The sequence below is a fragment of the Gavia stellata genome, chromosome 1 (genome assembly GCF_030936135.1).
Source record: "Gavia stellata isolate bGavSte3 chromosome 1, bGavSte3.hap2, whole genome shotgun sequence".
Classification (NCBI taxonomy): Eukaryota; Metazoa; Chordata; class Aves; order Gaviiformes; family Gaviidae; genus Gavia; species Gavia stellata.
Window position 1 is genome coordinate 66,993,975 of NC_082594.1, and position 27,072 is coordinate 67,021,046.

Genomic DNA, 27,072 nt, shown 5'->3' on the forward strand with positions numbered 1-27,072 from the left:
TCTGCCACATAACATCCCAGTGACGATTCCAGCAATCGCTTACATGGAAAAAGGGGTAGGAAAGTACTTAGGTATTTTTAGCTATCTTTTTAAAACACAGTTCAGCAGCTGGAGAAAGATAGGAGAAACCAACACCATATAGGCAATCACTCATGGTGGAGATTAGAAAGTGCTACGTAGACCTCAGTTTCTGAACTTCTGAGGTAAAATATTAGGTTAAACATTGGGCACAAATTCTGCGCTCACTTCTTCTGTGTCATTTCATTGAGGATTCCGGATTTATGCCCATGCTGCTGTGGGCGCATCAGAATCTGCTTCATTGGGGTCCACTGTTTACTTTGTATGCTATATGCAACTTTTAACTGAATCATAGTTTGTTGGCCTTCTTGGAAAATAAATAAATAAATAAAATTTAAAAAATTTAAAAAAAGAAAAAGAAGAAAAAGAAGAAGAAGAAGACAAAGAAAAAGAAGAAAAATAAGAAGAAAAAATAAAAAGAAGAAAAAGAAGAAGAAAAAGAGAAGAGAAAGAAAAAGAGAAAGAGAAAGAAAAAGAAAAAGGGAAAGAAAAAGAAAAAGGGAAAGAAGAAAAAGAAAAAGAAAAAGAGAAAGAAAAAGAAAAAAGGGAAAGAAAAAGGGAAAGAAAAAGAGAAAAAGAGAAAAAATAAAAATAAAAATAAAAATAAAAATAAAAATAAAAAGAAAAAGAAAAAGGAAAAGAAAAAGAAGAAAAAGGAAAAGGAAAAGAGAAAGAAAAAGAAAAAAAGGGAAAGAAAAAGGGAAAGAAAAAGAGAAAAAGAGAAAAAAATAAAAATAAAAATAAAAATAAAAATAAAAAGAAAAAGAAAAAGAAAAAGAAAAAGAAAAAGAAAAAGAAAAAGAAGAAAAAGGAAAAGGAAAAGAAGAAGAATTCAACTTCTTCAAGGAAGAAGTTGAAGAAGTTGGAGAGGCAAGGAGAGGTGAGGCGAGGTGATGCAAGGCAAGGCAAGGAAAGGGGAAAAAGGAAAAAAGGGAAAAGGAAAAAAAGGAAAGAGGAAAGAAGAAAAAGGAAAAAAGTAAAGCAGTTGTAACTGTTTTCCTCCTGGGGCTTTTGAGATGCTCAGACTTGTGAAATGTATCACAGCCTGACTGCTGACCTATTACAACTGCTTGAAGACCTCAGCCAAAAATTCTGATACTGATACAGCACCATATAATCTGCTCAGTCTAAAAATAAAGAATGATGCTTAGAAAATAGTGTAAGATTAATTTATTTACAAATATTTCAGCCAGTTATATTTTAAAAAAACTTTTGTCATGAAGACTGAGGAATGATAAAAGCGTAATTCAGAAATTTTAGACACACCGATGCTTTGCTGTTCCTTGGGGGTATTTTTAGTTTTGGCTTTTCCTTTTCTGGAAGCTTCTAATGTAACAATACCTTGCAGCACAGTGCTGATGTGGGGATCAGCGTTTCATTAAAAGCTAATCCGTGAGACATTAGGTTTACAAGTGTCACAGACACATTAGATTTGAGAACAAGGAGGAACAGCAGTGGTGAAAGGATTGTCAAATATACAGAGAATATCCCCATAAGTGGGTACTACCATTAGTTTTGCAGGAAAGCATTAGTTCTGAAAATTAATTTTGTATGTGTAATTACTGGTCACAGCTGTTTAGGAAGTGGTATTATAGCAAGTTAGACTGAAATCAATCAAAATAGGTTTTATTTATTTTTTTCCATTTGAGATTATCTCACTGGTTTAAGCAGCACTCTTTTTACTCAGAAATCCCTACATCTGTAAAAAAACCCACAAAGACTGTAAATATCTATATCAGTCTTGAATAATTCCGCTATCTTCACTTACACACGATCTACACACAGCCTTTCAGACTAACTCTCGGCTAATTCCTTTGCTATGAACATCAGTCAGTTATCTACAGGGTTTCATATAGTCTTTATAGAAAGAGAAAATGGCAGAAACTGCTTTACTTTTCCTCCGTGGATAGTCGGTAAAGATTTTCGCCCAAGTACTCCAGCCTCTCCCTTTGTTCCAGGTCCTGGTACAAGCCTTTGGGGACCTTGCTCAGGCCGTAAACCAAGCCGTACAGGCAGCCGGCGATAGACCCAGTAGCCGCGCTTTCTCCTGCAGGTTTAAGCACAGTTGCAATGGTTTCTCAGTGTCACCTTCATACGCGCAACCGAAAACCACGCTGCACAGAGGAGGAAATATTACGCTGCCGACAGAGCGTGTTGGGGGCGTGTTGGGGCAGTCCCAAAAGCTTGCACCGCTCCGTGTCCTGCCTCTGGCAGTGCCGGGTGAGGATGCCTAGGGAAGAGAGCGGTGCCGAGGCAAGGATGCAGCAATGCCCACAACAGCTCTTGTAAGCAGCTAGCCATCGCTAGGAAAAAAGGAGGGAAAAGTAGTTGCAGGGGTCCCTGCTACACGGCCAACATGCTGGGTTGGAGAGTGTACCTTCCTTCCTAACAGTACAGCATGGCACTGCACATGCTTTAAAACATCTAGCCACGGTGAGTAGAACCGATGCTCCACGCGGTGCCCACGAACGTGCCTGCCGGACTCTGCCGTAAGGGGCCATGGGCTGTCACCGCTGTGTCAGGGCAAGTGAGTGACCAAGAGGCTCTGCGAAGGGCCCACGCCAGGCAGGGAGGGAGCAGGTGATTTGGGGGCTGGGGTCCTTCCCCCCACAGCTATGCTGGCCCTCTCGAAAGCCCAGCAGGGTGAGAGTGAGAGTGTTATCTGTTGCAGAGCTGTAAAAGTAATTAATTGCGTGCTTCTAAGTGCTAGATTTTACCTGCCTAGCACTTGATTGGGCGCTGTCTTATTTTTTTCCCCTACTTCGTTTCACTATGTGCAGCTAAAAGGTTTCTTTGCCAAAGGCGCTAGCTTTTTGGCAGGGGAAGATGCCAGCCCTTTTACAAAGCCATACTGGATTTAGTCCTCGTGCACCTCTGGCACGAGTCTCAACCATGAGACTTAAACAGTGCAACATTTGAAAAGCACCGTAAGCGGCTTGTGTGGCAGCTGCTGCCGCGAGAAGGGGGTTCAGGGTGTAAAACCAGGGGCGCAGCTGTAGTAGACGGCATGGCAGATTGGCCAACAGTGGCAGCTGACAGCCAGGGGGGCTCTCTCCCTCCCCTGGTGCGGGAGCGCGGGTTGGGAGGTGTGGGGGACCCTCACCTCCGTGGAACATGGAGCGGTTGCAGAGCTCCGTCCAGTCTCCGCCGCAGCCCAGCAGGGCGTCGTAAGCGATCATGGGGGCGTCGTGGCCTCGTCTCCCGCCCCGGCCTTCGGAGCTCCACCTCCTGTACGTCTGCGGGAGAGACGGTGGCGTCAGGGTAGGGCACTGGAAATGGGGATGCGGGGCCCGCGGCTGCGCCGGGATGGCTTCTCCCCTGCTAGGCAGGAATAGATCATCTCGCAGGGAAAGGGCGGTAGGCAGCTGCGTTGCCTGCACCACTGCCTGCGGTGTGGGATGAACCAGCACAGCGTGAGCTGCTGCAGCCTGGGTGATGCCTGAGGTGCAGGCATAAGCCTGCACCCCAGCTTAACGCACCTTGCTTGATTTAAGCAAGCCAAGAATGCCAAAAAGTAGACCAAGATAGATTCCAAGTTCACCCCCAGAAAATCCTTATTATTTAAAAAATTAGGGTTGGTAAAGACTTACTTTGTCAGTCCTCTTCCTGCCTCTTGGAAATATTCTCAATTCCCATTGCCACACATTTGCAAATGTTTCAATTAGCCAAGTTTTACAAGGGGGGTGAAAAAGTTCTGGTTCAGTAATTTCTTTAGGGGGTCAATTTCAGGCTATGTTAATTCAAGCCCCCTTCTCTGACTTTTTCTTGCCAAACCCTTTCTCTCCTCTTCCACAAGCATTTATTGAACAAGAGGGACAATAATTTGCAAATGTAAGAAACGTTTCTTCCCCAGGAGAAGAAAGAAGAAAAAAACCCCAAAGCCCACAGCTAGGTTTGCAAGGGAAAGCTGGATTTTCTCTAAAGCAGGAATATCCAGAACTCACTTTTCCTGCCCAAAATCTGCAAATGAAGTCAACACTGATAAATTTAGAGTAAAAAAAATACCTTCCTTTAAAGGAAATGGGCAGCTTTATTTCCCGATTTTTAAGTTACATTATGGTAAGTTGAACTGTTGCTGCTTGGCTGGCTCTTGGCTTCTGCAACGTATGAAGGGTTTGCATTTCTATCTATACGCTTTCACCTCAGCCATTACTTACTTGGTTGTGGTTTACCAAACAAGGCAGAGTTGGACTACAGCTTCACTCTGCTGCTCTTTTTTTTTGCAATCTAGAGAGCGTATTTATGTCTTTATGCTGTCCTCAGCCACATGCAAACTTCCCAGCCTTATTGCTGCAGTTTGGATGCTGGTGGAGCAGTACTGACACACGTGTCATACTACCAAAGGCAAGAGGACTTAGTGTGGAGCTGCTATTCTGGGCGCGCAGGCAGGCGGCTCAAGTGTCGCTCCATTTAGCCCGTAAGAACACTGATGCTCTGCACACATCTGATGTCATCTCGCCTTGCTGAAACAACTTTACACTAGGGATAGCTGTCCTCGGGACTGAGCCTTTGGGGACTTAACTGCACCAAGGCAGCGTTTCTCAAACATTTCAAAAGCACAACCTGCTTTAGACTCCTGCGCCTCCGTGCAGCCCTGCGATGTGGCACCAGCTCAGCTTCCTAGGGCGGGCGGGCGAGGAGCGGCGGCACTGAGTGCATGGAGGGGGGTCTCCACTCGCACTCCCTCCTGCTGAAGGCACTGAGCTGCTGCCAAGCCCTGGAGGTAATTCACACGTCCCCTCCTTGCTGTAAACTCCTGCAGTCAGTAATTACAGCTGCCTCTGACTTCCTCACCCTCCAGGAGTTGACCCACTGCTGGCTAGCATTCCCTTTCCATCCATTTTGTTTCCCTTTCTGGGTCCTTTCACAGGGCTGGTTTAAGCAACTGCATCTTAAGGGGACGAGATCCTCAGAGTCTGATAGGCCTAGGTGACTTTGGTTTGGTTCCTCTCTTGTTTTGTTGCACATCATGTCCAGCCCGGGAAAGCGAACAGGGTGAGTGATTTGTTTGCAGAAGCGAGGCTGATCCCGAGTGCAGTGCAGTTTCTGCCTATTCGCTGTGTATCTAACATGTTCCAAATGCGTATCACTGAAAAATTATTTATCCTTCATTGGCCCATCTTGTATTTATACATTCAAGAAGGAGTAATTTGTCTTTTATCCCCACATTTCTAGCTATCTCCAAATCTAAGCTGTATGCCTGCTTATACAGTATGTGGCCTTTGCTGCTCAGCATTTCAGTGTAATTTCTTTTAGAGAGGGAAGTTGCCTTTGCAATGTGCTCAGATCAATCCAAGCCACATTTGAGGGCTTCACTTTCACATCTGCTGTAGCTGGCATGTGCCTGCAGAAAGGTGTGCCTGGTCGAGCAGGAACATGCACACACCTGTGGGCAAGAGCGGTGTCAGATATTGGTGCCTTATTAACTGCCTGCAGAGAGGCTGTACCTCCAGACACGAGTGGCCGGTTAGTTTGGAGGGAGTGCGAGGGAAAGCACTCCTGGGAAAAAGGCAGGCGGGATGGTTACCTGCTCCTCATTTATTCTTTCCTCAGCTATCAACACGCTCGGCTTATAAGCAAATAAAGTCTCTCGACTTCTGTCAGGCTGCGATCTCTGGCTGGTGGTGGAGTTTGAGGGTCAAGCAACATTTTCCTTTCTTGTGCACCAAAATAAATAGCCCAATAGGCCAAACTAGTTGACCTAGGGTAATGAAGGTAAATTTTGTTTCTGCACGAGGAATTCACACAGTACTCTCTTGAAATGAACATGGGGAAATACTGTTGGGTTTAATCTCTCCTAAAGCTCTGCTAAGACTGTGGTAGAACTGGAAGTAACAAACAACTAGTAACAAGTTAATGGCACTGAATTAATAAAATAAACATGGAAGGAGATCTATTATTTATGTTTAAAGGGAGAAATTTCTGGTTATCCACAGTCAATCTACCTTCCACTGGCACTTCTGACTGTGTAGATGAGCACCTAAAAATATACAAAGTGACTTCTCAGAATAGAACTGTGCTTTAATAGGCTGGAAAAAAGGATTGATTTATGGGAAAAGGTGACAAGAACCACATACTTATTGCTTAGCAGCTAAGTGGAGAGCTTTGAGAGGTGCCAGCACATATCAGAAAGCTGTAAACACCAGGGAGAAAGACACGTTACTTCTCTTGAGTTAAGAAGATATAACCAGAAGTCATGAGGCAAAAGAAAATCGTGTCCACTATAAAATAGTATCCCATGGGACATGGTGAAACACCATCTCTTGAGACACTTAAAACTAGCCTGGGCACAGCCTGCGTTGGCAGAGAATTTCTTAGGACGGCTGTTGCTGTTCGAAGGGCCATAACCAAGTCCAGCTCCTAGTACCCGGGTGGACTCGGGCCACAGCTCTGTTAGGCTTTAATGAGAGCTCCCAACGAGACCTTTGCCTTTTTCACCCTTAAATAGCTGTGGCTTATGTTTTGTCCCTGCTCTGAGTGTCCACACATCTGACCATGAAGTCCACCTGTTTCCTCCCATTCCAGCAACCCCAGGATCGGTGGCAACTGCTTTTTCACAGTAACACATACCCGAGCCAAGGATGGGAGTTGTTTTTTCTTTCTTGAAATTTTAGAAAAAAATAAAGACTTCCTGACTGCTCTGGCACTGGAGGCAGTTGAAAAATACTGGTGTGTCTCTTTGAAAATACCCCTCTCAGCTCAGAGCCTTTCTGAGCGCTTTCTGAAGTTGCAGTTACCTTTTCTCTCTCCTCTGCATCATAGTTGTCTGGAAAGACAGGTTTATTCTGATTTTCCTCGCCGATTTCTCTCTCCTCCAAATAAAACTGCCACTTGGCTTCGAAGTAAAACCAGTGCTCCTGATATTCTGAATGCAAAAGAAATTAATGATGCGGTATTTAATCTCGGCAGCATTTTCAGTTCTACTTAAACAAATTTTAAAGAAAATGGCACTATTGACTGACCTGAAAAAATGGGTATTTTACAGTAATGTACATTACACAAGCATATGTACTAAGTATGCATTTTAATATGAAGTGGGACATCTAACTGGAAACAGAAAATGTGAAAGAAAATATTTTCAGAATCTCGTGCTAGTTTGATGATATATTCAAACTACATTAAGATACATCAAGATGAGATTTTTAGAGAACTTACTAAGGAACACTCCAAGGAAAAAAGAAGAGTCAACAAAAAGAGAGAAAAAAAATCAATTCTATGTCAATTTCTGTATTCCTTTACTATGATTAAAGAATATCTAAAAAAGCTTACATGTCCTAAATACAAATTGCCTCTTACCTCAGTTATCAGTTTTTAATCACATAATTTCTCCAGTATTTCTGTTCTGCTTTCACAGAATTTCTGTCTGATCTTTCAGGAAAAGGCAGATAGGAAAGGCCAAAATTTCCATTTGCATATATATATATATACACACACATATATATATACACACACATACCAAATGTAGTAAAAGGGATAAATAACACACATCTGCTATCTGTGCTCATACAAATAAGTGTTCTTTCTCCTTTTTGTGTTACTTTAGGAAGAGCATCTCTAATGATGTTTAACTTTGTGTGTGTAAATGATCTTATTAAATTCAGTTTATTTTCAAGCCACTGCTCTGGTTCAACCTTTTTATAAAGGCTTAAAAAGGCGCATAAGTCACACTGACCTGTTAAGCGCACACGTATGCACCTGTCTGCAGAATTGAGGCCTGAGAGAAACCCTGCCTGGGAAGCCAGTGGGGTAAAGAATTAGAAACCAGTGAGATGGGAAAGACCGCTAAGTATGCCAAGGGAACAAGCAATGCAGTATGGGACTACCGGCGTACAGTTTAAAATAAAATTAAGCGTTGCTGCTTTTTCCCTGTCCTGCTTTGTCGCTCGCTGTATGCTGCAAGTAGCTGAGGAACAGGCACATACCCAAACTGTTTCTCTGAAGGACGTAATCTGATTTTGCTTCTTTGCCTAAAATGCCATACAGGTGACCCTCTTTGGCAATTAAAAACCTTAAAGCTGTTCAACCCCATGTAAAAAAATCCAAGCTGCCTTGCAGGACCGGATACTTTCACGAGGTTGCTGGTTCCCCAGCCCCAGACAGGGATGAGCCTTCAACCCCGTGGCCCTATAAGCCTGGGAATGCCCAGCTGCCCTTTTCCCGAGTCCGTGCCTCAGTTTTGCCTGATTACAAGGAAGCCATTCATTAGAACCCTAAAAAAAGGGGGTGTTTAGAAAAACAGAGTGAAAGTGCACTCACAGCTATCAGGCCATGGAGAGCATCTTGAGGGGAAAAAAAAGTCACACGAAGAAAATGTTGTTGATTGAAATAAACTACCTGACACCCACTCCATCAGCTGGTTACAAGACTGCTTTTAGAAATGCAGGTGACCTGACAGGTGTCTGTCTTTGTGGGTTTTTTTCCTATTTCCCCCATGACCATAAAACATGAATGCCTCAAAAATGAATATTTTCTATGCAGCACCTCAACAAGCAAGGAAGTGTGATTATTCTGATGCAGAGGCCCCAAAACAAAGGGATCGAGCAGTTGCAGGAGATTTTGGTTGCACAGATGACCTGTAGGTCAGAAATCCCACGCCGCCAGCCCTGGCAAGGTTCTAGCCCATCCCTTGATCCCAGCCTGAGATGACAGTCACATCCAGGTCCATGGGACTATCTGGCAAGCAATCACAACTGAGTATCAGAGAGGGGTGCTGAGTCGAGCCCTGTGTGGCTGAACACTGTGTTTGTTATCTATGGGGGATAATGCAGCTAAAAAAGAGTTTTCTAAAACTGGAGGACTCTGTCTGGCAGGATTTCTTTGCAGTGCATCTCACCAGCCAAGGAGCTTAACTTTAATGCAGGAGACTTTTCCCGCTACCAAAATAGGACGAAGCTCAACAATACGGGCACTAGCCGGAGAGCGTGCCTCAGGAGTCCAACACGCATACCTCCACACCGAGGGGTCCTGCTGGGTGGAGTGACAGGGACCTGCTGCAAAGCCACTCAGAAAGGAGCTCAATCACACTAATCCTGCACCTGCTCCTCATAGGTCTCGGCTAAAAAAATCCTGGTGTGCAATGAGGCGCAGACGAAAATGCGGGGCTTTCAGAAAGCCTCCCGGGTGTTCCTTTCAGATTTTAAAGCAGCAGCTTTCCTTCCTGGGTACATCTTCGTTTCTGAGTGCTCTTGAGTAAAGAGTTATATTGAATTCAATCTTTCTCAACAGCCATCCCTTGAGACCAACAGAAAAACCTCTTTCCTCCATGTTTTAATGTAATGATACTCATCTGTCCACGGCAGGTCTCACTGTTACAAATGCATTGCTCCCTGGCAAGAGGGGACTAAAATACCTTTGCCCTGAAGATCCCATACATTACTAAAGTAGCGATATCAAGTTCAGTAGTTGTGTTACACTCAGTTGCTTTAAAACAAGGATACAACATGTTGTATCCTAAATATTTGTTCAGAATAGCAACAAGTCATGTCTGAATTTGTGGTCAAAAGCTAACTCTTGGTCAGGAGGCATCTGCAGGTGAACCTTTCCTGGCAAAATGAGGGTTTTCTTGTGGAAAATATTGGACTGTGTTAATTGGTGGAAGGGAGCTGAATAATTCATATCTCAGCAGTCAGTTTGCCTAATAACCTGCTAAATATAATTTCCTCTCTCCTCCCTGCCCAGCAATCTTTGAAGACTTTCTAAAAATAAAACTGTGCAGTAGGGCATTATTATTGCTATTTCTCTTTGTATTTTTGCCACCAATACACCACGCAACTAACAGATGGTAGAAGAAGGTGGCATCACCTGCAAAGAGCTTACAGTCTGAGCAGAGAAAGCAGGAGGACAGCCTGCGGAGAAGGGAGAGGGGGGAAGCAGCAAAATGGAGAGTCTGGGGAGTAATGTTTCTTCAGTGTCTTTCTAGCTGAGCATAGTTTTAAGAAAACAACTCTTTTGATTCAGACATGTTACCTGCCATGTGGCGAATGGTCTTCTTGCAGTATTCTTCAGCCATTGGCACAACCTTCATCATCTCTCTTCCCCACTGCACAAGGGGTTTCCCTTGTATTGCGTATGCCACAAAGAGAGCTGTGCATAGGGACCCTAGAAAGCCTGGAATTCATAGATAACAATGATCACCAATGCACGGTCTATGCTCTTACCATCCTTGTCATGTCCTTTGTAAAATCATTAGTGGAATGCCTCATGGCTGTCGGGTAGATTAATGAATGCACATAACCTATCTCTGCCTGTTTGCAGGCTGGCTTGTGGCATGTTGAGATTCTTGGCTAATGTGTGGTGCCCGTTGGTTTACAACTTATTTTACATAGAAGGGAGCTTCTGTTCTCAGTGGTGTAACATGACAGAAATTGAGGTAGGGGTCAAGAGTAAACATCATCCACTAATGCAGTACTGAAAATCTTCTAATTGAAGTCACATGAAATAACTGACTTGCGCAAAGTGATTCGATTACAAGCTATATCACCTTGCTTACAGAGTCATCCAGCTCAAGGGCTGTGGTTGTTAGATCTAACACTATTTTAGGCTCGTTTTACTCTAAGGAGTCAAGTCCATGTCTTACTTGGACAATTGCTTCTTTCCTCTAAGGGGACAAGTCCATGCCCCCTTAGGGGAAAAAAGCAATTGCCCAAGTAGGACATGCTGTCTGCTTACCTAGCTAGGTCTTCCACTTTGGATATGAGTATACTTAAGATGGGCTTTTGTTAATGGGCACATGATGTCAGAAACAGAAGGGCTCATTTCTCATAGTTGCTTGTGCTCTTGGTATTCTGTCAAATGCAACAAAACCAACCCAGTGCAACATGCAACAGAAGGTTAGGAAAACAACTCAGTCATTTAAATAAGCCCCAGGTGAGAAAAGTATTAATGCCTGTGCTTCTCCTGGTGTATGGGTCCAAAAATGTTCACTCATGCATAGAGGTAAGCATGAACTTTGTGTGTTTTGCTGAAAGTAAAACCAAATTATTTTAGGAGGTTACAAGTCCAGATGAGACGATTACTCATTCTTGGTTACTCATTCATGATTACTCACTCTCTCTGCCATAAGACTTGCAATACTGGGTCAGGCCAAAGGCATGTCTAAGGCAGGGTCCAATAGATGCTTTCAGAAAGAATAAAAAACCAGGTAGAGCCAGCTCAGAGGGTCTCACTCCGATAGACAGCATCTAACCCAACTGCCATAAAGATCCTTGAGTGCCACGTTCAGCATGAGGGTGGCAGCAGAGGGTTTCGAGGACTAGCAGGGCAAAGGGCTAGCAGGGGAGAGCAGGTGGTGAAGAGGGTGATAGAGGCTGGGACGTGCCCGGAAGGTTTTCGAGGGGCTGGTGGTCTCCTCTTGCCTGCTCCCCAGGTTGCCCCCTCCCCTGCTGCTATTGCCCTGCCCTGCTCCCGGCAGCCGTCACGTAGCCTCTTACCCCTCACCGGGGAAGAAAGCAAGCCCCAGCCACAGTTTCTGGCTCTGTAAATAATGCCAGTACGGAGTGAGCCTAATTGGTTTGGCTTCTCCGCTCCCCGGAGCTTCTGGACTAGCTTAGGGGCAATTTTAATTACACAGCTCGATTGCTTTTAACAGCGACAGCCCTTCTCGTCCGCTTGCCTGATCCCTTTTGAACCCAGGCGTATCTGTGGACTTTGCAGCTGCCTGTAGCAGCGAGGTCTGTGGCTTAAGTATGCATGACACAGGGAAGTATCTCCTTTGTTTGTTTCAGTCCTGACTGACATGTTAATTGGGTTTTCCCTGTCTTTGAGTTATGACAATCACAACTGATGTTTCCCTGGCACCTTTCAGGGTGGTAGGTGAGGTCCACGGTGGCCCTTCCACCCCTCTCCTCCCTGCCTCCCCACCATGTCACTTGTTTCTCTTCCCAGCTGAAAACTCCTTCTGGATGTAATTTCTCCTTGTATGCAAGGCATTTGATGACTTAGATGCTCCTCGCTGCCATTTTCTGGCTCTAGTAAGTCCTTTCTGAAGTGGGAGACCCAGAACTGCAAGCAGTCTTACTGCTGTTAGTGGCCTTTATATATTGGCTTAATGATATTTTCTGGTTTGCTTTGAATACTTTTCCTCTAATTTTATGCCATCCTCATGGCTTTTCTGACTGCTTCAAAGCACTGAGCGTGTTGAACATGTCACCATCCATTACAGTTTTATTTAATGCTGTTTAAAGCAGACAGAATGAATACATGCTTACATAGTATAAAATTATCAGAATGACAGACGTGAATATTCAAAACATTAAATCTACTTTAAGTTTTGTTTAGAGAATGTTTCAGAGTGTGTCCTAAAATACGTGGAGTTAGATTTTGGGCTTTCTACCCTTACCTACAGTGATTGGATACGACAAAACATGTCAAGAGAAAGATGTTATTATCCCCTGAACCATAAACCTGTATGATAACAGTGAGTCATCTAGACGTGAATCTAAAATTTGATCAGGGCAAGTGACATGGAAATGCTTTGGACAAGACAGGTTGTGTTTAGTTATTGGGATTTTAGGAGGAAAACTCCTATGCCTGAGGTTGCTGTTTGCAACCTCATATAAGTAATATAAGTAATATACACATGGATATACTACCCAAGCAAAATTCAAACCAAGGCTTTGGAGTCTGCAAAGCAGACGCACTTTAACCAAGTGAATTCACAGGAGCTGTGTTAGTCCCCGCAGAAGTGAAAAGCAGCCTTAGGGACTTCAGCGCGCCGATACGTCAGCGGACATTACCTGTAGGGTGGTTATGAGTCATTCGTCCGCACTCAATGCTCACTTCAATAAGTGACTCCAGTCTTTCCGGCTTCCAGTATCGCATCCCTAAACACATGGCTTTTGTGGATGCTCCAAAGCCAGAACCTAAAGTAAAAGATAATGCCAAGCATTTAAAAGGAGACTAACAATACACAAATATGTTGATTAAATGTGAAACAAGCGCATTTTATTAATTCTGCGCATATGTGGGGACTCCTCAGGGAACAGGAAACTGGCATGCAAAGCCAGTCACAAATTCTGAAAGTTTCTAGGGAGGAATTTTGCTTCTACACAGTCATTCTAGTTTTACAGGTATATTCCAATATTCTCAAGTGCTATGAAGACCATAGCGGGTGCAGAAAGCAGGGTGCTCTCTTGTTCACAGCACTTGTTTTATTCAAACTCTCATGCCATCTTTACTCATTCTCGGCTGACACTGCTGTTTTGCTTGCTCCAGATGTCAGCACTAGAAACAGAAGTTTGAGAAACAGATACACTTTTACTATGCCCTTATTTTAGTAGTCTTCATGCTGAAAGCACGCAATTAAAACACTTTAAATGAGTATCACAATTACAATTGCAATGCATGTTTCATCCTAGAGAGCCCGACAGGTAGTTTCTGAAAAATAGTTTCTGCTACATACAAAAATAAAGTGTCCAAAAAGAAACTAAAGGCTATGGTCCTCCAAAGTCAGGCAATGTCAGAACTGAGGTTTCCTGCACGACCTGAAGTCAGTGCTTGTGTGCACACTCATTATGGTACAGCCTGCACTTACTGAGCTTGGTCTTGGGAATTTCTGCCTCGTGCAGCATGGAATTTATTTATTGAATAGATAATTCAGTATTTCTTTTAATCCTCAGCACTGAGTGTATGATCCCAGGTGTTCAACCTCTAAGCACTTCATTGAATGTAGAGTTAAATTTACTAATGAATTTCTCTGCAGTACTTATCACAGTAATATCAGGATCCCACAGAAGTTTTAATGAGCTTATCTTCACAAGGCACCAGTGAGGTGATTATCTCCTCTTTGCAGTTGGTGAGCCAATGCCCAAAAAAGCATTAACTCATTGCAGGCACCCACCCTGAGGTGGATAGAGTTTGATTTTTCAAAGCACTTGGCATTTTTCAGCACGGTCTTTGCTCAATCACACTTCCCAGTGACCTTGGGTATAGTTGAGAGCAATCAGCATTTCTCTACTACGGGGCATATTTATGCCACCTAATTTTAGGAGCTGTGGAACCTGCAACAGAAGCACGGTCTCCCTGTCTTTCCCAGACAGGCAGCATGGAGAAAGGCTGTTATCTCCATTAGTCGGTACAATGGAGGAATTCATGAGCCAGAGTGAATTGAAGCAGCAGATGCCAAGCAGCCAGGGTCAGGGCTTTTAGTCACCTACCCTCAGAGGAGCCCTCGGCTGCTCCCCTGGGCTGTGCTCGCTGTGGCTGCAGAGCACCAGGGGCTCTCCTGGAGCGCTCCTTGCTGTTTAGTGTCATCCCAAGCGACTTCGGCTCAGGTGTCCTAAGATCAAGAGTGTGATCAAAGTGTGGTAGTGGGGGTGGCAGGAAGATTTGCTTCAAAAGTATTTGCCTGAGTCAAAGTGTAACACTAACATAAGCCACCCATTGGCATCTGCAGGTGCCGTACCGACCAAACTGAATTTCTCTCTCTTGAGAAGAGCTCTTCTTCTCCCTGGAAAGCAGCTATCCTGAATGAGCACCCTGGTTAGGTGATCTAATTAGTTAGCTGAAGACATTTCTTCCCTTCCTCCTCAGAGTCCAATGTGCAAATTTTGCATGCAATAACTCTTCTAGTGTGTGTAACCACCAAGGGCTGTCTAAAAAAGGCCACAACTGATAAATGTGACATGAAAGGCTTTGCAAAATACCATTTTATTCCCTGCAAGCTCTCATGTCTCAGTATCTACCATCTGAATCAATTAAGTAAGGGACAGTGAGACTAGTCCAAGCAAGGGGTGAGACACGTGTAAGAATATAGATCAAAGGTTGTCCTAACTTATCACATCTGACAGTGGCCAATGGAGATGATACTTAAGAAAGAGTAAAAGACAAATACAGTGATGCTACCATATGATGCTAGTCATATCTATAACTTTACAGCTCTCTATTATACTGTCTCAGACATCACAGCCTATGGAAGCAGTTTTTTATGAATTCAACCATCCCTCCTCATACCTTTTCTAGTTCTCTTACATCCTTTTCAGGGGAGGGAGGGACCAGACTATATACAGTAATCGATAAAAAGCAGCTATGGAGTTATGCACTGGTGCAAACATGTTTTGTGTTTTGTTTTGTTCTCTGTCCCTTTCCCAGTCATTTCTAATAGTCTATTTGCTTTCTGGTTCTTACTGAGCACTGAAGTGACATTCTTGTAGAACTACTGTAGCTCCACGATCCCTTCCTTGAATGGTAACTGAATCAGCAACTGCAACTATGTATATAAAATTAGGATTTTCCCCCTTCTCCCCCCACCCTCCGCATATGACTTTTCATTTATCTGCATTGCATTTTGTTCTGCTACTGTGCCACACAGTTATTCATCATTGTGAGCATCTTCCACAACTCTGCACCATACTACCTTTGATTTTGCTGACCCACTATGGACTTGCATTTCCAGATTGTTTGTGGACATCTTGAACAACAGAAGTCCAACACAGGTACCTCCTTCTCTATGGAGAAGACAGACTGCAATCTTCTGCTCTTTGTTTACTCTTTAAACAAGTTGTTTATCTGCAGGAGAACCTTTCTCTCATCCTGTAGCAACTTAGTGCCTCATCACTTAGTGGCTTTGGTGAGGGACCTTGTTGAGAGTCTTTTGGAAATCCTAACAGACCATCTTCACAGTGTTTCCTTTTTCCTCCTGTTTCTTGGCTACTTCATGAGCTTTCTAATAGAATTCTGAGGTGTGACTTCTTGACACAAAAGCTGTGTTGACACTTTCTTATTACATTGTTTTCATTCATGCACTGCATTATCCTCTTTTAGTACGTAATACCTCAGTGTGCTTTTCTTCACTCTACCTCTGTAGAATAATAAGAGCTTAATGGCTGCTAAGCCCTGAAGAGGATATGTCTTTTTTGACTACAGACCGTTCCGCATGAGAACTTAGAGCCTGGCCCCTTTATGTCCTGTCCGTCTGCAACTTACCCTTCTCTTCATTTTTGCTCCCCAACTTTCTGCATTTAACTCACACTTTTTCCTCATGCTCCTCTAGCAATGCCACCAGCAAAAAGGCATTGTTCTCAAGTGCTACTAGGAAGCCCAGCAGCTGCTCCAGTAGCTGCAAATAAAGACCTGCTTGGATGCTGCAGCCTCAGCCTGAAATACACACGACACAGGTAGAGCCAAGACTGGCCTTTCACGTGGCTCCGAAGGCACATCTCTGGCCCAAGGGGTACTGCCTTACTCAGATTTTGGTTCCAGCTCTCAAACATCAACGATTGTCTTCTGAACAATTTGGGTTTTTGGCAATGGAACAAACCATTTTTACTGTGTTTCAGAAACAGCAGACTCATCTGCATCAAAACTTTAAACAAATGCTGACAGACAAACAGAGGCAAACACTCAATGGCGAAAATTTTAGCACTGAGCTTATCAACGTCATAAATTGGAAACAAGCTCTTAAAATGGAAGGTGTTAGACAGCCATGGGCAGTTCTTCTGGTGGTCACAGGAATCTTACCAGCCTTTAGCATAATCCGGGTAACTCTGCAATGAGTGTGGCAATGGGCATGACATGAGGTGGCAGAGAGACACATGGGGCAGTTTGACTTAAGAACTCAGTGTTCTGACCACACCCACAAGAATTTGAGCAGAGGAACATCATATAAGCAATGCAAAACTACCTAAGCTAAGATTTCATTGGTCCATGAATGCTGGCACATGAATTCTTGCTAGAAGGGGGATAAAATAGAATGATCACAGGAAAACAGCATTTTGGTTCCAGCCCATCCAAGATATCACCTGACTGCTGGGCATTCAATGCCCATGGAATGTTTTTGCCCTGAGAAGGAATTCAATTAAAAAGTTAATTATGACCATAGCAGCGTCAGGTCCCACGGTAGGCTGAACATCTGCACCTCAGGTTACTGGTTCTTTTGCTCTCAGGGTAAAAAAAAAGCTTCTTGAGATGTTCAGGATGATATTTGTCAGACCAGGTGGAGAAGGTGGGCTTTAGCTGCCAGGTCTCGAGGCAGGTATTAATTTTAGATCTTTCTAGCCCGGAGTATCCCAAAACCAAATAGTTCGTCATGGAAAGATGGGAGGGAGGAAGGCTAAAAGAAGAGATGTAGCTCCAACGCAGTAATGGGCCAGGGAACAGCCATGCTCCACTACTGGAGGTGTTGAGAGCTGCTCAGGGCCAGCAGCAGCTCCCATGATTATTTTGACCAGATTTTACTCACTGTCAATCAGAAAACATATGACAACTGCTAAAGGGGCACTTTCTCAGATCTGCCTGGCTAATAGCAGGGTGGGCAGAATAAAGAAGGAAGGGATCCTCTTCCCTCCCAGCAGCTGTTGTGAGGAGCGTGGGCCGAGTGAGGGATGCTTTTTGTGTCAGAGAAAACTGTCTGCAGAGACCCAGAAATAGCCATGGCATTGTGCCACTGGGTCTTTGCCATGGTATTGCATCAATATGCAATACTGTTGAGTGGTGCTGATACATGCTGCAGTGATGGAGCACCGCACCGACACAGCGCAACGTCTGGGTGAGCTGCCATCGTCTTGTGGCTGTCCAGATCTACCTTCTCTGACAATGTGGTGCCTCTACAGTCTTTCAAGATTAATTGCACTGTATGGGTATGGGTATATGCATATGTGTGTGCACATAGCTGCATGCGTGCTATTCAACTTGAAGAAGAAATTCAGTTAATCTTAAAATGAAATTATCATAAAGAGAAAGAAAGAGAGGGTCATGGGTAGTGAAAAAGCGCTAGGGAAATTAGGGATTATCAGCAAAGCAGTCATAGCTGTTAGCAGGGCATCCACCTGGAGAAAAGTCTCTGCTTTCCCCCTAGTGAACACATTGGTGCATAGAACATTTCCCAGGCTTTTTGTTTCACATCTGCCATTGCTGAAAAGATCCAAGACTACAAACCTTTAAATGAAAAATGGCAGAAAATATTTCTTAAAATAACCATTAAACTCAAGGACAAAGATCTGGACCCAGAGGCACAGGGCCAAGAACAAAGTCTCTTTAAATAGATGTTAAAGAGGGAAGGGTTCATTTACGAGAGGACATAGTGCCCTACAGAAAGAATTCCTGGCAGATCTCTTGCCAACCTCAGGCAAACATGGAAGTCTTTCAGGGGTAGTAGCCTTTGATGTCAGGGGGAAAAGGGAAACAATTTCCATATAGCCACAAACGCTGAAAGCATGCATTATTCAAGCCAGGATCTATAAATGGAAAGCGGTACCGTACCCTTTTCATTGAATGGTGTGTGCCACGCAAGAAGGTAGTTGTCTGGTTTTAATTCCCTGCAGCCTTCAATGGTAGCGGGGTCTGGCCGCCTCCCTGAGAGCTTGTCGACAGCATCCACGTAGCGTTTTACCAGCTCCCTGTACAGGTCTTCTAAACACCAGTAATCTGCTCAGAGGAGGGAAGAGAAGGTTGCTATGTGAAGGCAGAAGAGCAAGAGAGCGCTGAAAACTAACAAGCAAGCTGACTATGCTATTAAGAAATGTTCCTACTTCCACTTCCAATACACTGAGCCGTGTTTCTGGTGCCACTGTCAACACATTTTTAGACATCATGAGAGCGTGCTGGAGGGAGAAACAGCCTCGTCTCTCTGTTCTCATCTTTTCCTGCTTTCCTTTCCACTTTTAACTCCTTTAATCAGAAAGATGAAGGCATTCTGTTCATCAACAGTAGCTGCTCAGGGGCTTTATGTAGGCTCCGTGGTTTGAAGTATTTACAGAGGTGTCTAACTGTAAGGTGTGTGTGTGTGAAGCCAGCTATGCCTGGCTCAGCCCCTGCCCTTGCCATCATTTGCAGACATGAACCCAATTTAAAAATGAAAGACCATTTTTTTAAATTACCACTGAATCATTAAAATGAGATATGCATGATTAAATGCAAAAGCAAGTTAGGGACCTTGTCTTTTAGTCTGTGTTTTATATTTATTTTGTCTAAAATTTGTATGTCTTTCAAGCAGGGATCCCAATATCTTATGTCAGTACAGTAACCAGAACAGTGAGCTTTTATAAAAATAATTATAAAGATCAGTAAGAGTAGTAAATCCCTACAGTCTGTAGTATTTCCAGCAGAGAAATTTCTTTCTGGAATAAGTTCACTAACAATAACTGTTGCCTAAGGAGGAACCTTCCCCCTGTTAAACACACACTGTTTCTTCAGTATAGCTGCTTCTCTCAGCTGCTGTTGCATGTTGTCAGGCTTGAAGAGTCCTGCCCTCGGCTCTTGCCAAGGAAAAGCTTCCACTGGCATCTATTACAGTTGTGTAATCAGTGGGAACTCATGAGGCTATTGGGATTTGTCCATTTATATCTTTTCTATATACTTAGAGAAACCCCGTTTAATACTTGGTTTGACTCACAGATCGAATGACACAGCAGGGGAAGTTCTTCTAAAAATATCTTCATTTTGTCAAAGATCAGTGATTTCTTGAAAGCCACAAAAGAGGTTTAATTTAAGAGACACTTTGGAGCCCCATGAGCCAGAGCCACCCAAAAGTACCATTTATGCAGGCAGGCGAATAAAGATGTAGGGTAAAACCAAGATTCTCGTCCTTTCACATAAAATATACCCTATCCATTATGCTGGCCATCCCACATACAATCCTAAAGGAACAAGATACTTTCAAGCTGCCGACTCTTTCCAGATTTAGGAATCAGGTGTCAGTTTATCCAGATGGGAGCCAGGAGCAGGATTTACCACCCGGCAGCTTCTGCAGAAGCCTTGTCCCCAGAGCCAGAGTCCCTGTGGTCCAGCACCTCCGGGCTGTCCGAGCCCACCACAGTTGCCACCACTGGAGCCAGGCTGCCGTCTCAGCCATCAAGTCAATAGGACAGGTTGCTTCTTTAGAAATGAACCCTTATTTTTTTTAAACCCATGTTTTAGTCAGAGAGGAAAAGGCTTTCCTCGTTGCAGGGGTAGTTCCCTTGCTTCTGATGATGCTGTCCTTGTTCCTCCCTTATGGGACAGATTCCTACTGGAAGTAGATGTTTCGTTTATCCTTCATTGTGGGATCAACCTTTCTGTCTGTGCATGTGGTGGGTTTGGGGAGTGCCAGCTTCATCTGCAGCAGTGCCCGCAGCCCCCACTGCTTCTGGCCGTGGCTCTCCTGGGATGTCCTCCACAGAGCTGGTGAAGCGCTGGCCAAAATCACCTCCCTGGGTGAGAATTGCCTTCGTCCTCAGTGCAAACCTCCACCTCATGCTTGGCTGCTGCCGCAGCCTCAGGCTGGGAGCTCCCCCAGGGTCAGTGCCCTGGTGATAGGACTTCACGGTGAGCCTAAGCCTTGGGCATGTCCATCCCAGCCTGCAAGCATCCTCCATGTAGCTGGAGGTATGCACCCAGGGGATGCTGCCTGCAGCCAGTGGGCAGCCAGCCAGGTGAATGGGATGTGTGGGGAGCAGGGCAGTGGGGGACAGGAATATTTTTATTACTTAGCCCACCTTTTTTTTTTTGGGGGGGGGGGTTTGGCTGGTAATGTTCCAGGCAGCCAATATATTCTTTAAAATCTCAGTCTACACAGCAGCAAGGGCTCCCCGCTACACGAGGAAGGCAGGTCCTGAGGACCAGTGGCAGCTGCCTTTAGCCTCATGGACCCAAGTTCATCTCCTTTAGCTTCACTCTGTTGACTTGGGTGATTGTGCATATGGGCCAGGCCATGACCAAGCCCAGTGGCTTTTTTGTGTTCCCCTTGCCAGGAGGAGACACTGCTGTGGGCAGGAGTGGTTCTGTTTCCCTTGTGGGAAGCAGAGAGAAGGACTCGCTTTCCCCCATTCACCAAAGTTACTATGAACTGAAGATTTCTTACTAAAATTCCCCACACCAGCTTGTTGTTTTCTCACCAGCCCATAAAAGCACCTTTTTAAAAAGCTTGTCTGGTCAGGCCAATGGGAATTACAGCTGAGACTTCTTTTTCTTTAGAGCCACAGTGCTCCTGCTATATTTAAGAAATAAGATCTATTATTTTACTGTTCATCTAACTGGCTGGATTACCCAGAAGTTATGGTTTTAGAGAGTTCAATAAGCAAGAAACATATGATACGTATTTAATCATAGCCTATATTCAGAAATATGTTAGTCATCTTTTTTCTTGATAGGCTGACATCTTGCCCTTATCTTTAGTGTATTAGCTACCCCTTAAACCATTGGTTAGCTAATAGCCAAGCATGAAGTGTCCAACACACTCTTCAACTGATCTCTACATACTAAATTTAGAGCAGATTGGAAGCAAGCAGATAAAGTAGTGAAACAGAAGCACAAGGGAAGTTTCATTGATGTGAAGTGTACTTAACTACATTGTGAGCTTCTGCTACTGTTAGTTATCCAGTGTTATGTGTGTTGAGAAAAATCAGGAATCTTTTTACAAAGATTAAAAAATCTGATTCATTCTGAAGAAGCAAAATATTGCTGAATAGTCACTGTCTTCTGGTGTACTTTTGATGACGATCTTGACCATCTCAGACAGGTCTAGTTCAATGGGTAGGGCATTGATATAAATATCATCCCATCTTACAAAAGACTTAAGAAAAAACAAATGTTCTCTCTCAAACTGTTGTCATTTTAGAAGACGTATTAATAACTTTCACTGTTCTGATAGACTTTATATAAACATAGCATGTTAGAATATCTTTTGGACTAAAGACACAGAGCTCTCCTTAAAAAGCAAATTACTCCGTTTCTGGCTTTGCAGATGCAACCCTTTGCCCAAGGGGCAGTAAAGAGGAGACAGGGCTAGTGATTTTAGCCTGAAAGAGGTTTTGAGGTGACTCCACTCCAGCCTGGAGTTCTGAACATAAGCATGTTAAAAATGCACTTAGAAGAGCTCTTATCTTTTACAGAGAATTTCTAGTGGCTCTATTATTCCCTGATGTATTCCAGCATAGAGATAATCTACTTAGCAATTATTTTTGTTATGCTGGACATCTGGTATTTTAGTCTTTGAGCTTTAACCAACTGTATAAATCTAGGGAAAATATAAGGAGAGCCCTTCCACACTCAAGAAATCAAAACTCCCCAGTTCATGTGATGGGCGCAAGATTATGCTCACGGAGGAGACAAGCTAACGCACACTACTACTCACATAAGCAGCATTTCTGACACGCTTTCTCATGACTTCCCCAGCACTCAGGCTTATTCTAAGAAATGCAGCAGCTTGGCAGTTTTGTTCCTTTCCAGATTGCGTTTGCTAGTCCCGTCGTACCTACCTGTGATGACAGCCTCTGCTGTAGCCATGTGCATGAGCGTGTTGTCACTTACAGGCCACTTGTCGGGGGAGAGCACCAGGTTCTCAAGCCCTCCAATTTCCTTCAGCTCCTGCTGGATTTTTGCACCTAAGGCATTGTTTTCTCGGGAGAAATTGCGATAACCGAGAGCATCCCCTACCCCAGCTAGCACAAGCGCAGCCTTAAATTTATCCATCCCCAAGACACTTTCCACTTCCCTTTTCTCTGAGACAGCCGCTGAATCTTGATCTTCCTTTGTTCCTTTGCCTTCAGCTCAGCTCCCCCGACACTTTATATCAGCCATTGTGTCACACTGAGAGCACTCTCTATAAGGCAAGGACTTCCTTTTCTGGCTCTGCAGATGCCATTTCTTGTCCCGGACCCGGCGGAGAGGAAATATTTCATAACCCAGGGATTTTGCAGGGGCTTTGTTCAATGAAACCGCAAGAGCGAACCCGCAAAGCGAAGCGCAAAAGCCTCGTTTCTGCAACCCAGCATAAAGCAAGCCAGGAAATCCTTAGCCCTACCCAGCATAAGTAACTCTACACCCAGAAAACCAGATGCCTCCACAGGGGTGTTTATTTATTTAATAACTTGTAAATTAATACATTTTCCTGCCCTTTTCTGATATGCTGGATTCAGCCCCCCTTTCAGGGACCAGTCAAAAGGAAAGCCTGTGACAAAAGGAGTTTCCAAACTCTGTCCACACTAGAATGAGAGGTTAGGCAGTAAGAAATCTAGTCGAATGCAGATGACCTCTCCCATTTCTAATTACGCCCTACTGCGATATTTTGTCAACAGCTTTCTTGCTCTGTTCCACCTATTACAAGAATGTTTTGCTAATTCACTGCACCCCTGGATAAACACTAAGCAAAACACCAACTTCAATCCCACGCCTCTTACTCTGTGGCAAAGACTGACTTTTTCCTAAGGATGAGCTCAGGTGCAGCCCACATGTGGACTCTGGAAGGAAACTATTTTGAAAGATGCATTTAAATGGCATCCTGTGAGTCTAAGAAAGTTCACTTATGAGGAAATCTCACTTAATAAGAACCGAGCTTTATTAATACCTTTAATTAATATCCTTTCAAACTTGATACTTGCACAATTATGTGCTTCATTCTGTTACTGCAGGTTTTTCTGTGCTTCTGCCATGCAGTGCAAGAAGGGGCTCTGCAGCTTTTTTAAGGTATTTTGCCCACTAACACATCTCTCTCGTAGGCTCAGTATCTTCTTTCAAGGGATCTGCTGAGAGTGACTAAGATCGTGGTTCCGAGTCACCATCCATGTTGTCCTAAAGACTCACAAATTACTACTACTTTACAGATGGAAACACAAATGTAAATATAAACTTAGGTAGATAAACAGAAAGCTTTGATTGACTCGACTGTAATTTTGATAAAGGATACCTGGGGAAAGGTCTTTGTTTCTCTTTGATCTTTTTCACAAAGCAATACTGATTGCTATTTGGATGGAAAAAGCCATCAGTGTAAAGGATGCATCCTCCTAGCACCCAGAGGGATAAGCAGTTAATCAGACTGAGTTATTGACATGTGTAGAAATATCACTGTACTTCACAAGAATCCTTAATGCAGTTTCAGAACACAGGTAAGCATCACCATCCCCGTTCTACATTATAAGAAATAATGATGAAAGTAGCCTCTGTTAGTACACTCTTATTTTAAAGATTATGGTTAGGGCAACAGAAGTGCTGAGTATTAAGAAGAGGACACTGAGAGCATGTCTTTATTGCTAGGAAGGAAAAACTCTGAACAGAAAAAGCACAAAAAAGGACAATTATGCCTTAGGATACCAGGGGCACTATGTAGGGACCAGAGGAGATGCAGGGCCAAGTGTTCTACAGCGGGGCTGTTGCCAGCCTGCTCTAGAGATGGCTCGCCAAGAGCAGCGAGGATGCCAGCCCCTCTGCCCTGCATGGCGATGGGAACAGGCATCACATCCCACAACCAGGGCATTTAAGCAACGTAGAGGCAATCTTAGAGTCACCCCTGCACTGTCAGAGTTACTTCAGGTCTGTGTGTCTGAAAGTGAACAATCAAAACAGAAAACTAAGGCCAACGCAGCTTACAAAAACCACACCAGGCAGAAGCACTGATGTTGATGTCTCCATTACAGGTCCATGCACCCTTCTGCGGCACCCAACCCTTCTCTATTCCCACAGAGCATTACTATTTGGAAGCACGTGGGAATTTGAGCTTGCAAAGGAAGGACAGGAGAAATCACCTGCTGAGGCACTGCAGAGAGCTAGTAAGGGCCTCATCAGATGGAAGGTTCCTTCCTGAAAATGGGCAAAGCTATTCTTAGTTTTCCATTTATCTCTTCCTTCTGAATGTGGCTGGCAGTTGCACTGCCCTTTCGCCTCCTGTGGACTTTACCCTGTTGCATGCACACTTGGCTGCTTGTAACAGAGCCCAAATTAGGAATAAAATCTTTGGCTTTAGAAATAAGGCTATAATGAAAACCCAGAGAAAATTTCAGGCAAGTTCTATTTTTCAAGTATGCAAAACAGAACATACAACAAAGAATTTAGTTTGTAATTTGTTAATTGCACATGATCTCCTTTTCATGTGGTACTTCCAGCCACGATGAGCTTTCTGGGCAGAGGTAGGTTAGGCACACTGATATCTACTCCTACTCACCCCAAGAGAGACAATTATTTGTCAAATATCCTACTTGCATGTCTTAAACACAGCCAAAATACAGTAACTCCATCAAGATGGATAAGTATTCACTTATCATACATATTCACAATAGGAAAAAAACCCCCACAAGTAGAGCTGGCAAAAAATGTTCGGTAAATGTTAAATCAGATAAAAACGCAGCTTTGGTGTCCTCTCGTTAGTGTACATATGACTGCTTTCAGATGGGGAGAATCCAGAAAAAAAGGAATGGGAAGCCACGACAGAGAAAAGACTTCTTTGTGTTGGTGGCAACATGCTGTTGTTTCAGCTCAACTGAAACCCTGCGAGAACACGAAAGCATGCCTTCAGCAAACGTGGCTCCACCTGCCTCCTCCACCTGAGGGGATTCCAATCAATGATCTCCACTGCCCAGGAGAGGTCTCTTGGCCTATGCAGGCACTGTTCTCTTTCATGAATAAATGAACTGGCAAATGGAGCATAGGCTGAGACTGCTCTGTCACCGCAAGCCCTTCAGCATTTTAAGTAAAAGAGGACGAATACACCCCCAGTACTTCACCTGTGAGTGATGCTTCTGCCATTCCAAGACACTCAGTAGAGAAATGCTCTTGATTCCAAGTTCACCCACCCCAAGGATGCAGAGCCATACCCTGGAAAAGCAAGGCTGATATCTGATGGGTCTCCTCAATGATTCAATTTTCCTCTCCAGCTCCTGGTTAGACTTGAGCCTGTTCACTAAACCTTGTCAGACTTCTGTCAGAGCTGCACATTTGCCACTACTGAAGTAAAGGATTTCACTTGGGCAACAGGATCATTTCTTTAGGAACGATACTAATTACAGAACACATTCACTGAGATCCAGGAAAAAAAATAGACTGTTTTTACTCAATTCTTTAATCATAGGGATGAATAATTTTCATATTGCCTTACACCACTGCCTTAAAAAAAACCACAAACAACTCCTTTAACACCACAGCACGGACTTCTTTCTTCTTTACCCTCTTGACAGAAAGCCTATGTTTGCCTAACAACAAATACAGTATTTCACCGCTTGTAGAACAGGCACAAGAAAAAACACATGGGAATTTGTCAAGTGTACACACAAACCAACAAGAGGAAGCATACCAATAATTATACTCACTTATTAATCAAATTTTTAATGCCCTTAAGCTTCCTCAAGCCTTTCTCATGAAGAGGTGAACATTGTACCCACTTGTCTGAAATAAAGAATTTTCTGCCTGTAGTTGTAGTAGTGGTAGCTGCAGTTGCAGACCCCTCTGTCAACAGTTTTAACAAAAAAAGCCTATTTTAGACGTGTGTCATTCTTACCTAATTCTACTCAGCACACTGTATGTAATGTAAGGGTCAGAAAACATGTTTTGTTGAGTATTTTTTAAAAAAAGGCCTCATGGTTGGAAACATCACACTTTTTCCCCTTTCAGAAGGGCTGTGCCTTTTGGTGTGCCAGATGCTGCTTGGCATCAGCTGAGGGAAGCTACTGGTGCTGACACTTGAAAGGAAAAGAGCTTGCCATGGTTCAAGTAGCAGCATCCGCAGTTTCGCTGTTACAGGAGAAGGAAGACAGACTCGTGTGATACCAAAGCAGCCAGTGGTTGGTGAAACGATCTGCTTACAGGAGTGGGACAAGGAGTTCTGCTGTGCCTGCTCACCCACCGGGATACTCAGGAGCTCTTGGGATGGGAACCACTTGAACCACCAGTCTGGGTGAGCACAGTATCACAGAGGCTGGAGAGGGATGCCAGCCGGGAGAGTACAGAGGACAACCATTTATTTTGATTTAAACTTTCAGAAGATAATTAAGGACAGTTAAATACATACCTCTGAAGGCCTTTGCACAGACTTCTGAGCGTGATGCTTCTCCTACAGCATTTAGAGCCTAGGACTGAACAAGACTTTCCATGCAATTACACCTCTCATTGCCAGTACAAACTAATGACACAAATTGCAGAGCGTTTGGTCACTACCAGGTATGTGTAGTGGATGCAGCACTGTAGCTAAACACAGCGAGCTTCTTAAAAGCCTAAAGGTGGCACAGATGAGCAAAACAGACATTTATTATAACTGCTAAAAATTTCATGAGTTACATCCTTGCCCTCTTCTGACTGATGGAATAAAACCACAAGAAT

The 27,072-nt window shown here is 43.8% G+C and overlaps 1 protein-coding gene across 2 annotated transcripts in view; it reads right to left on the bottom strand.

Annotated features, from left to right (window-relative positions):
- The window catches only part of ADPRHL1 (ADP-ribosylhydrolase like 1), a 35,018-nt gene extending 12,493 nt beyond the window's left edge, over positions 1 to 22,525 (bottom strand). Inside the window, exons 1-7 of one of the 2 annotated variants that reach the window (XM_059825330.1) lie at positions 22,248 to 22,525; positions 18,274 to 18,438; positions 12,813 to 12,938; positions 10,045 to 10,185; positions 6,816 to 6,943; positions 3,182 to 3,314; positions 1,972 to 2,125 (exon numbers count right to left, since the gene is read on the bottom strand). In XM_059825330.1, the coding sequence (XP_059681313.1) occupies positions 1,972 to 2,125; positions 3,182 to 3,314; positions 6,816 to 6,943; positions 10,045 to 10,185; positions 12,813 to 12,938; positions 18,274 to 18,438; positions 22,248 to 22,461 (1,061 nt within the window). In that variant the 5' untranslated portion in view covers positions 22,462 to 22,525. Of the gene's footprint in view, positions 1 to 1,688; positions 2,126 to 3,181; positions 3,315 to 6,815; positions 6,944 to 10,044; positions 10,186 to 12,812; positions 12,939 to 18,273; positions 18,439 to 22,247 lie in introns of those variants that run through there. The other variant, XM_059825340.1, reaches the window with a different exon arrangement.
- Between the last annotated feature and the right edge of the window lie 4,547 nt (positions 22,526 to 27,072).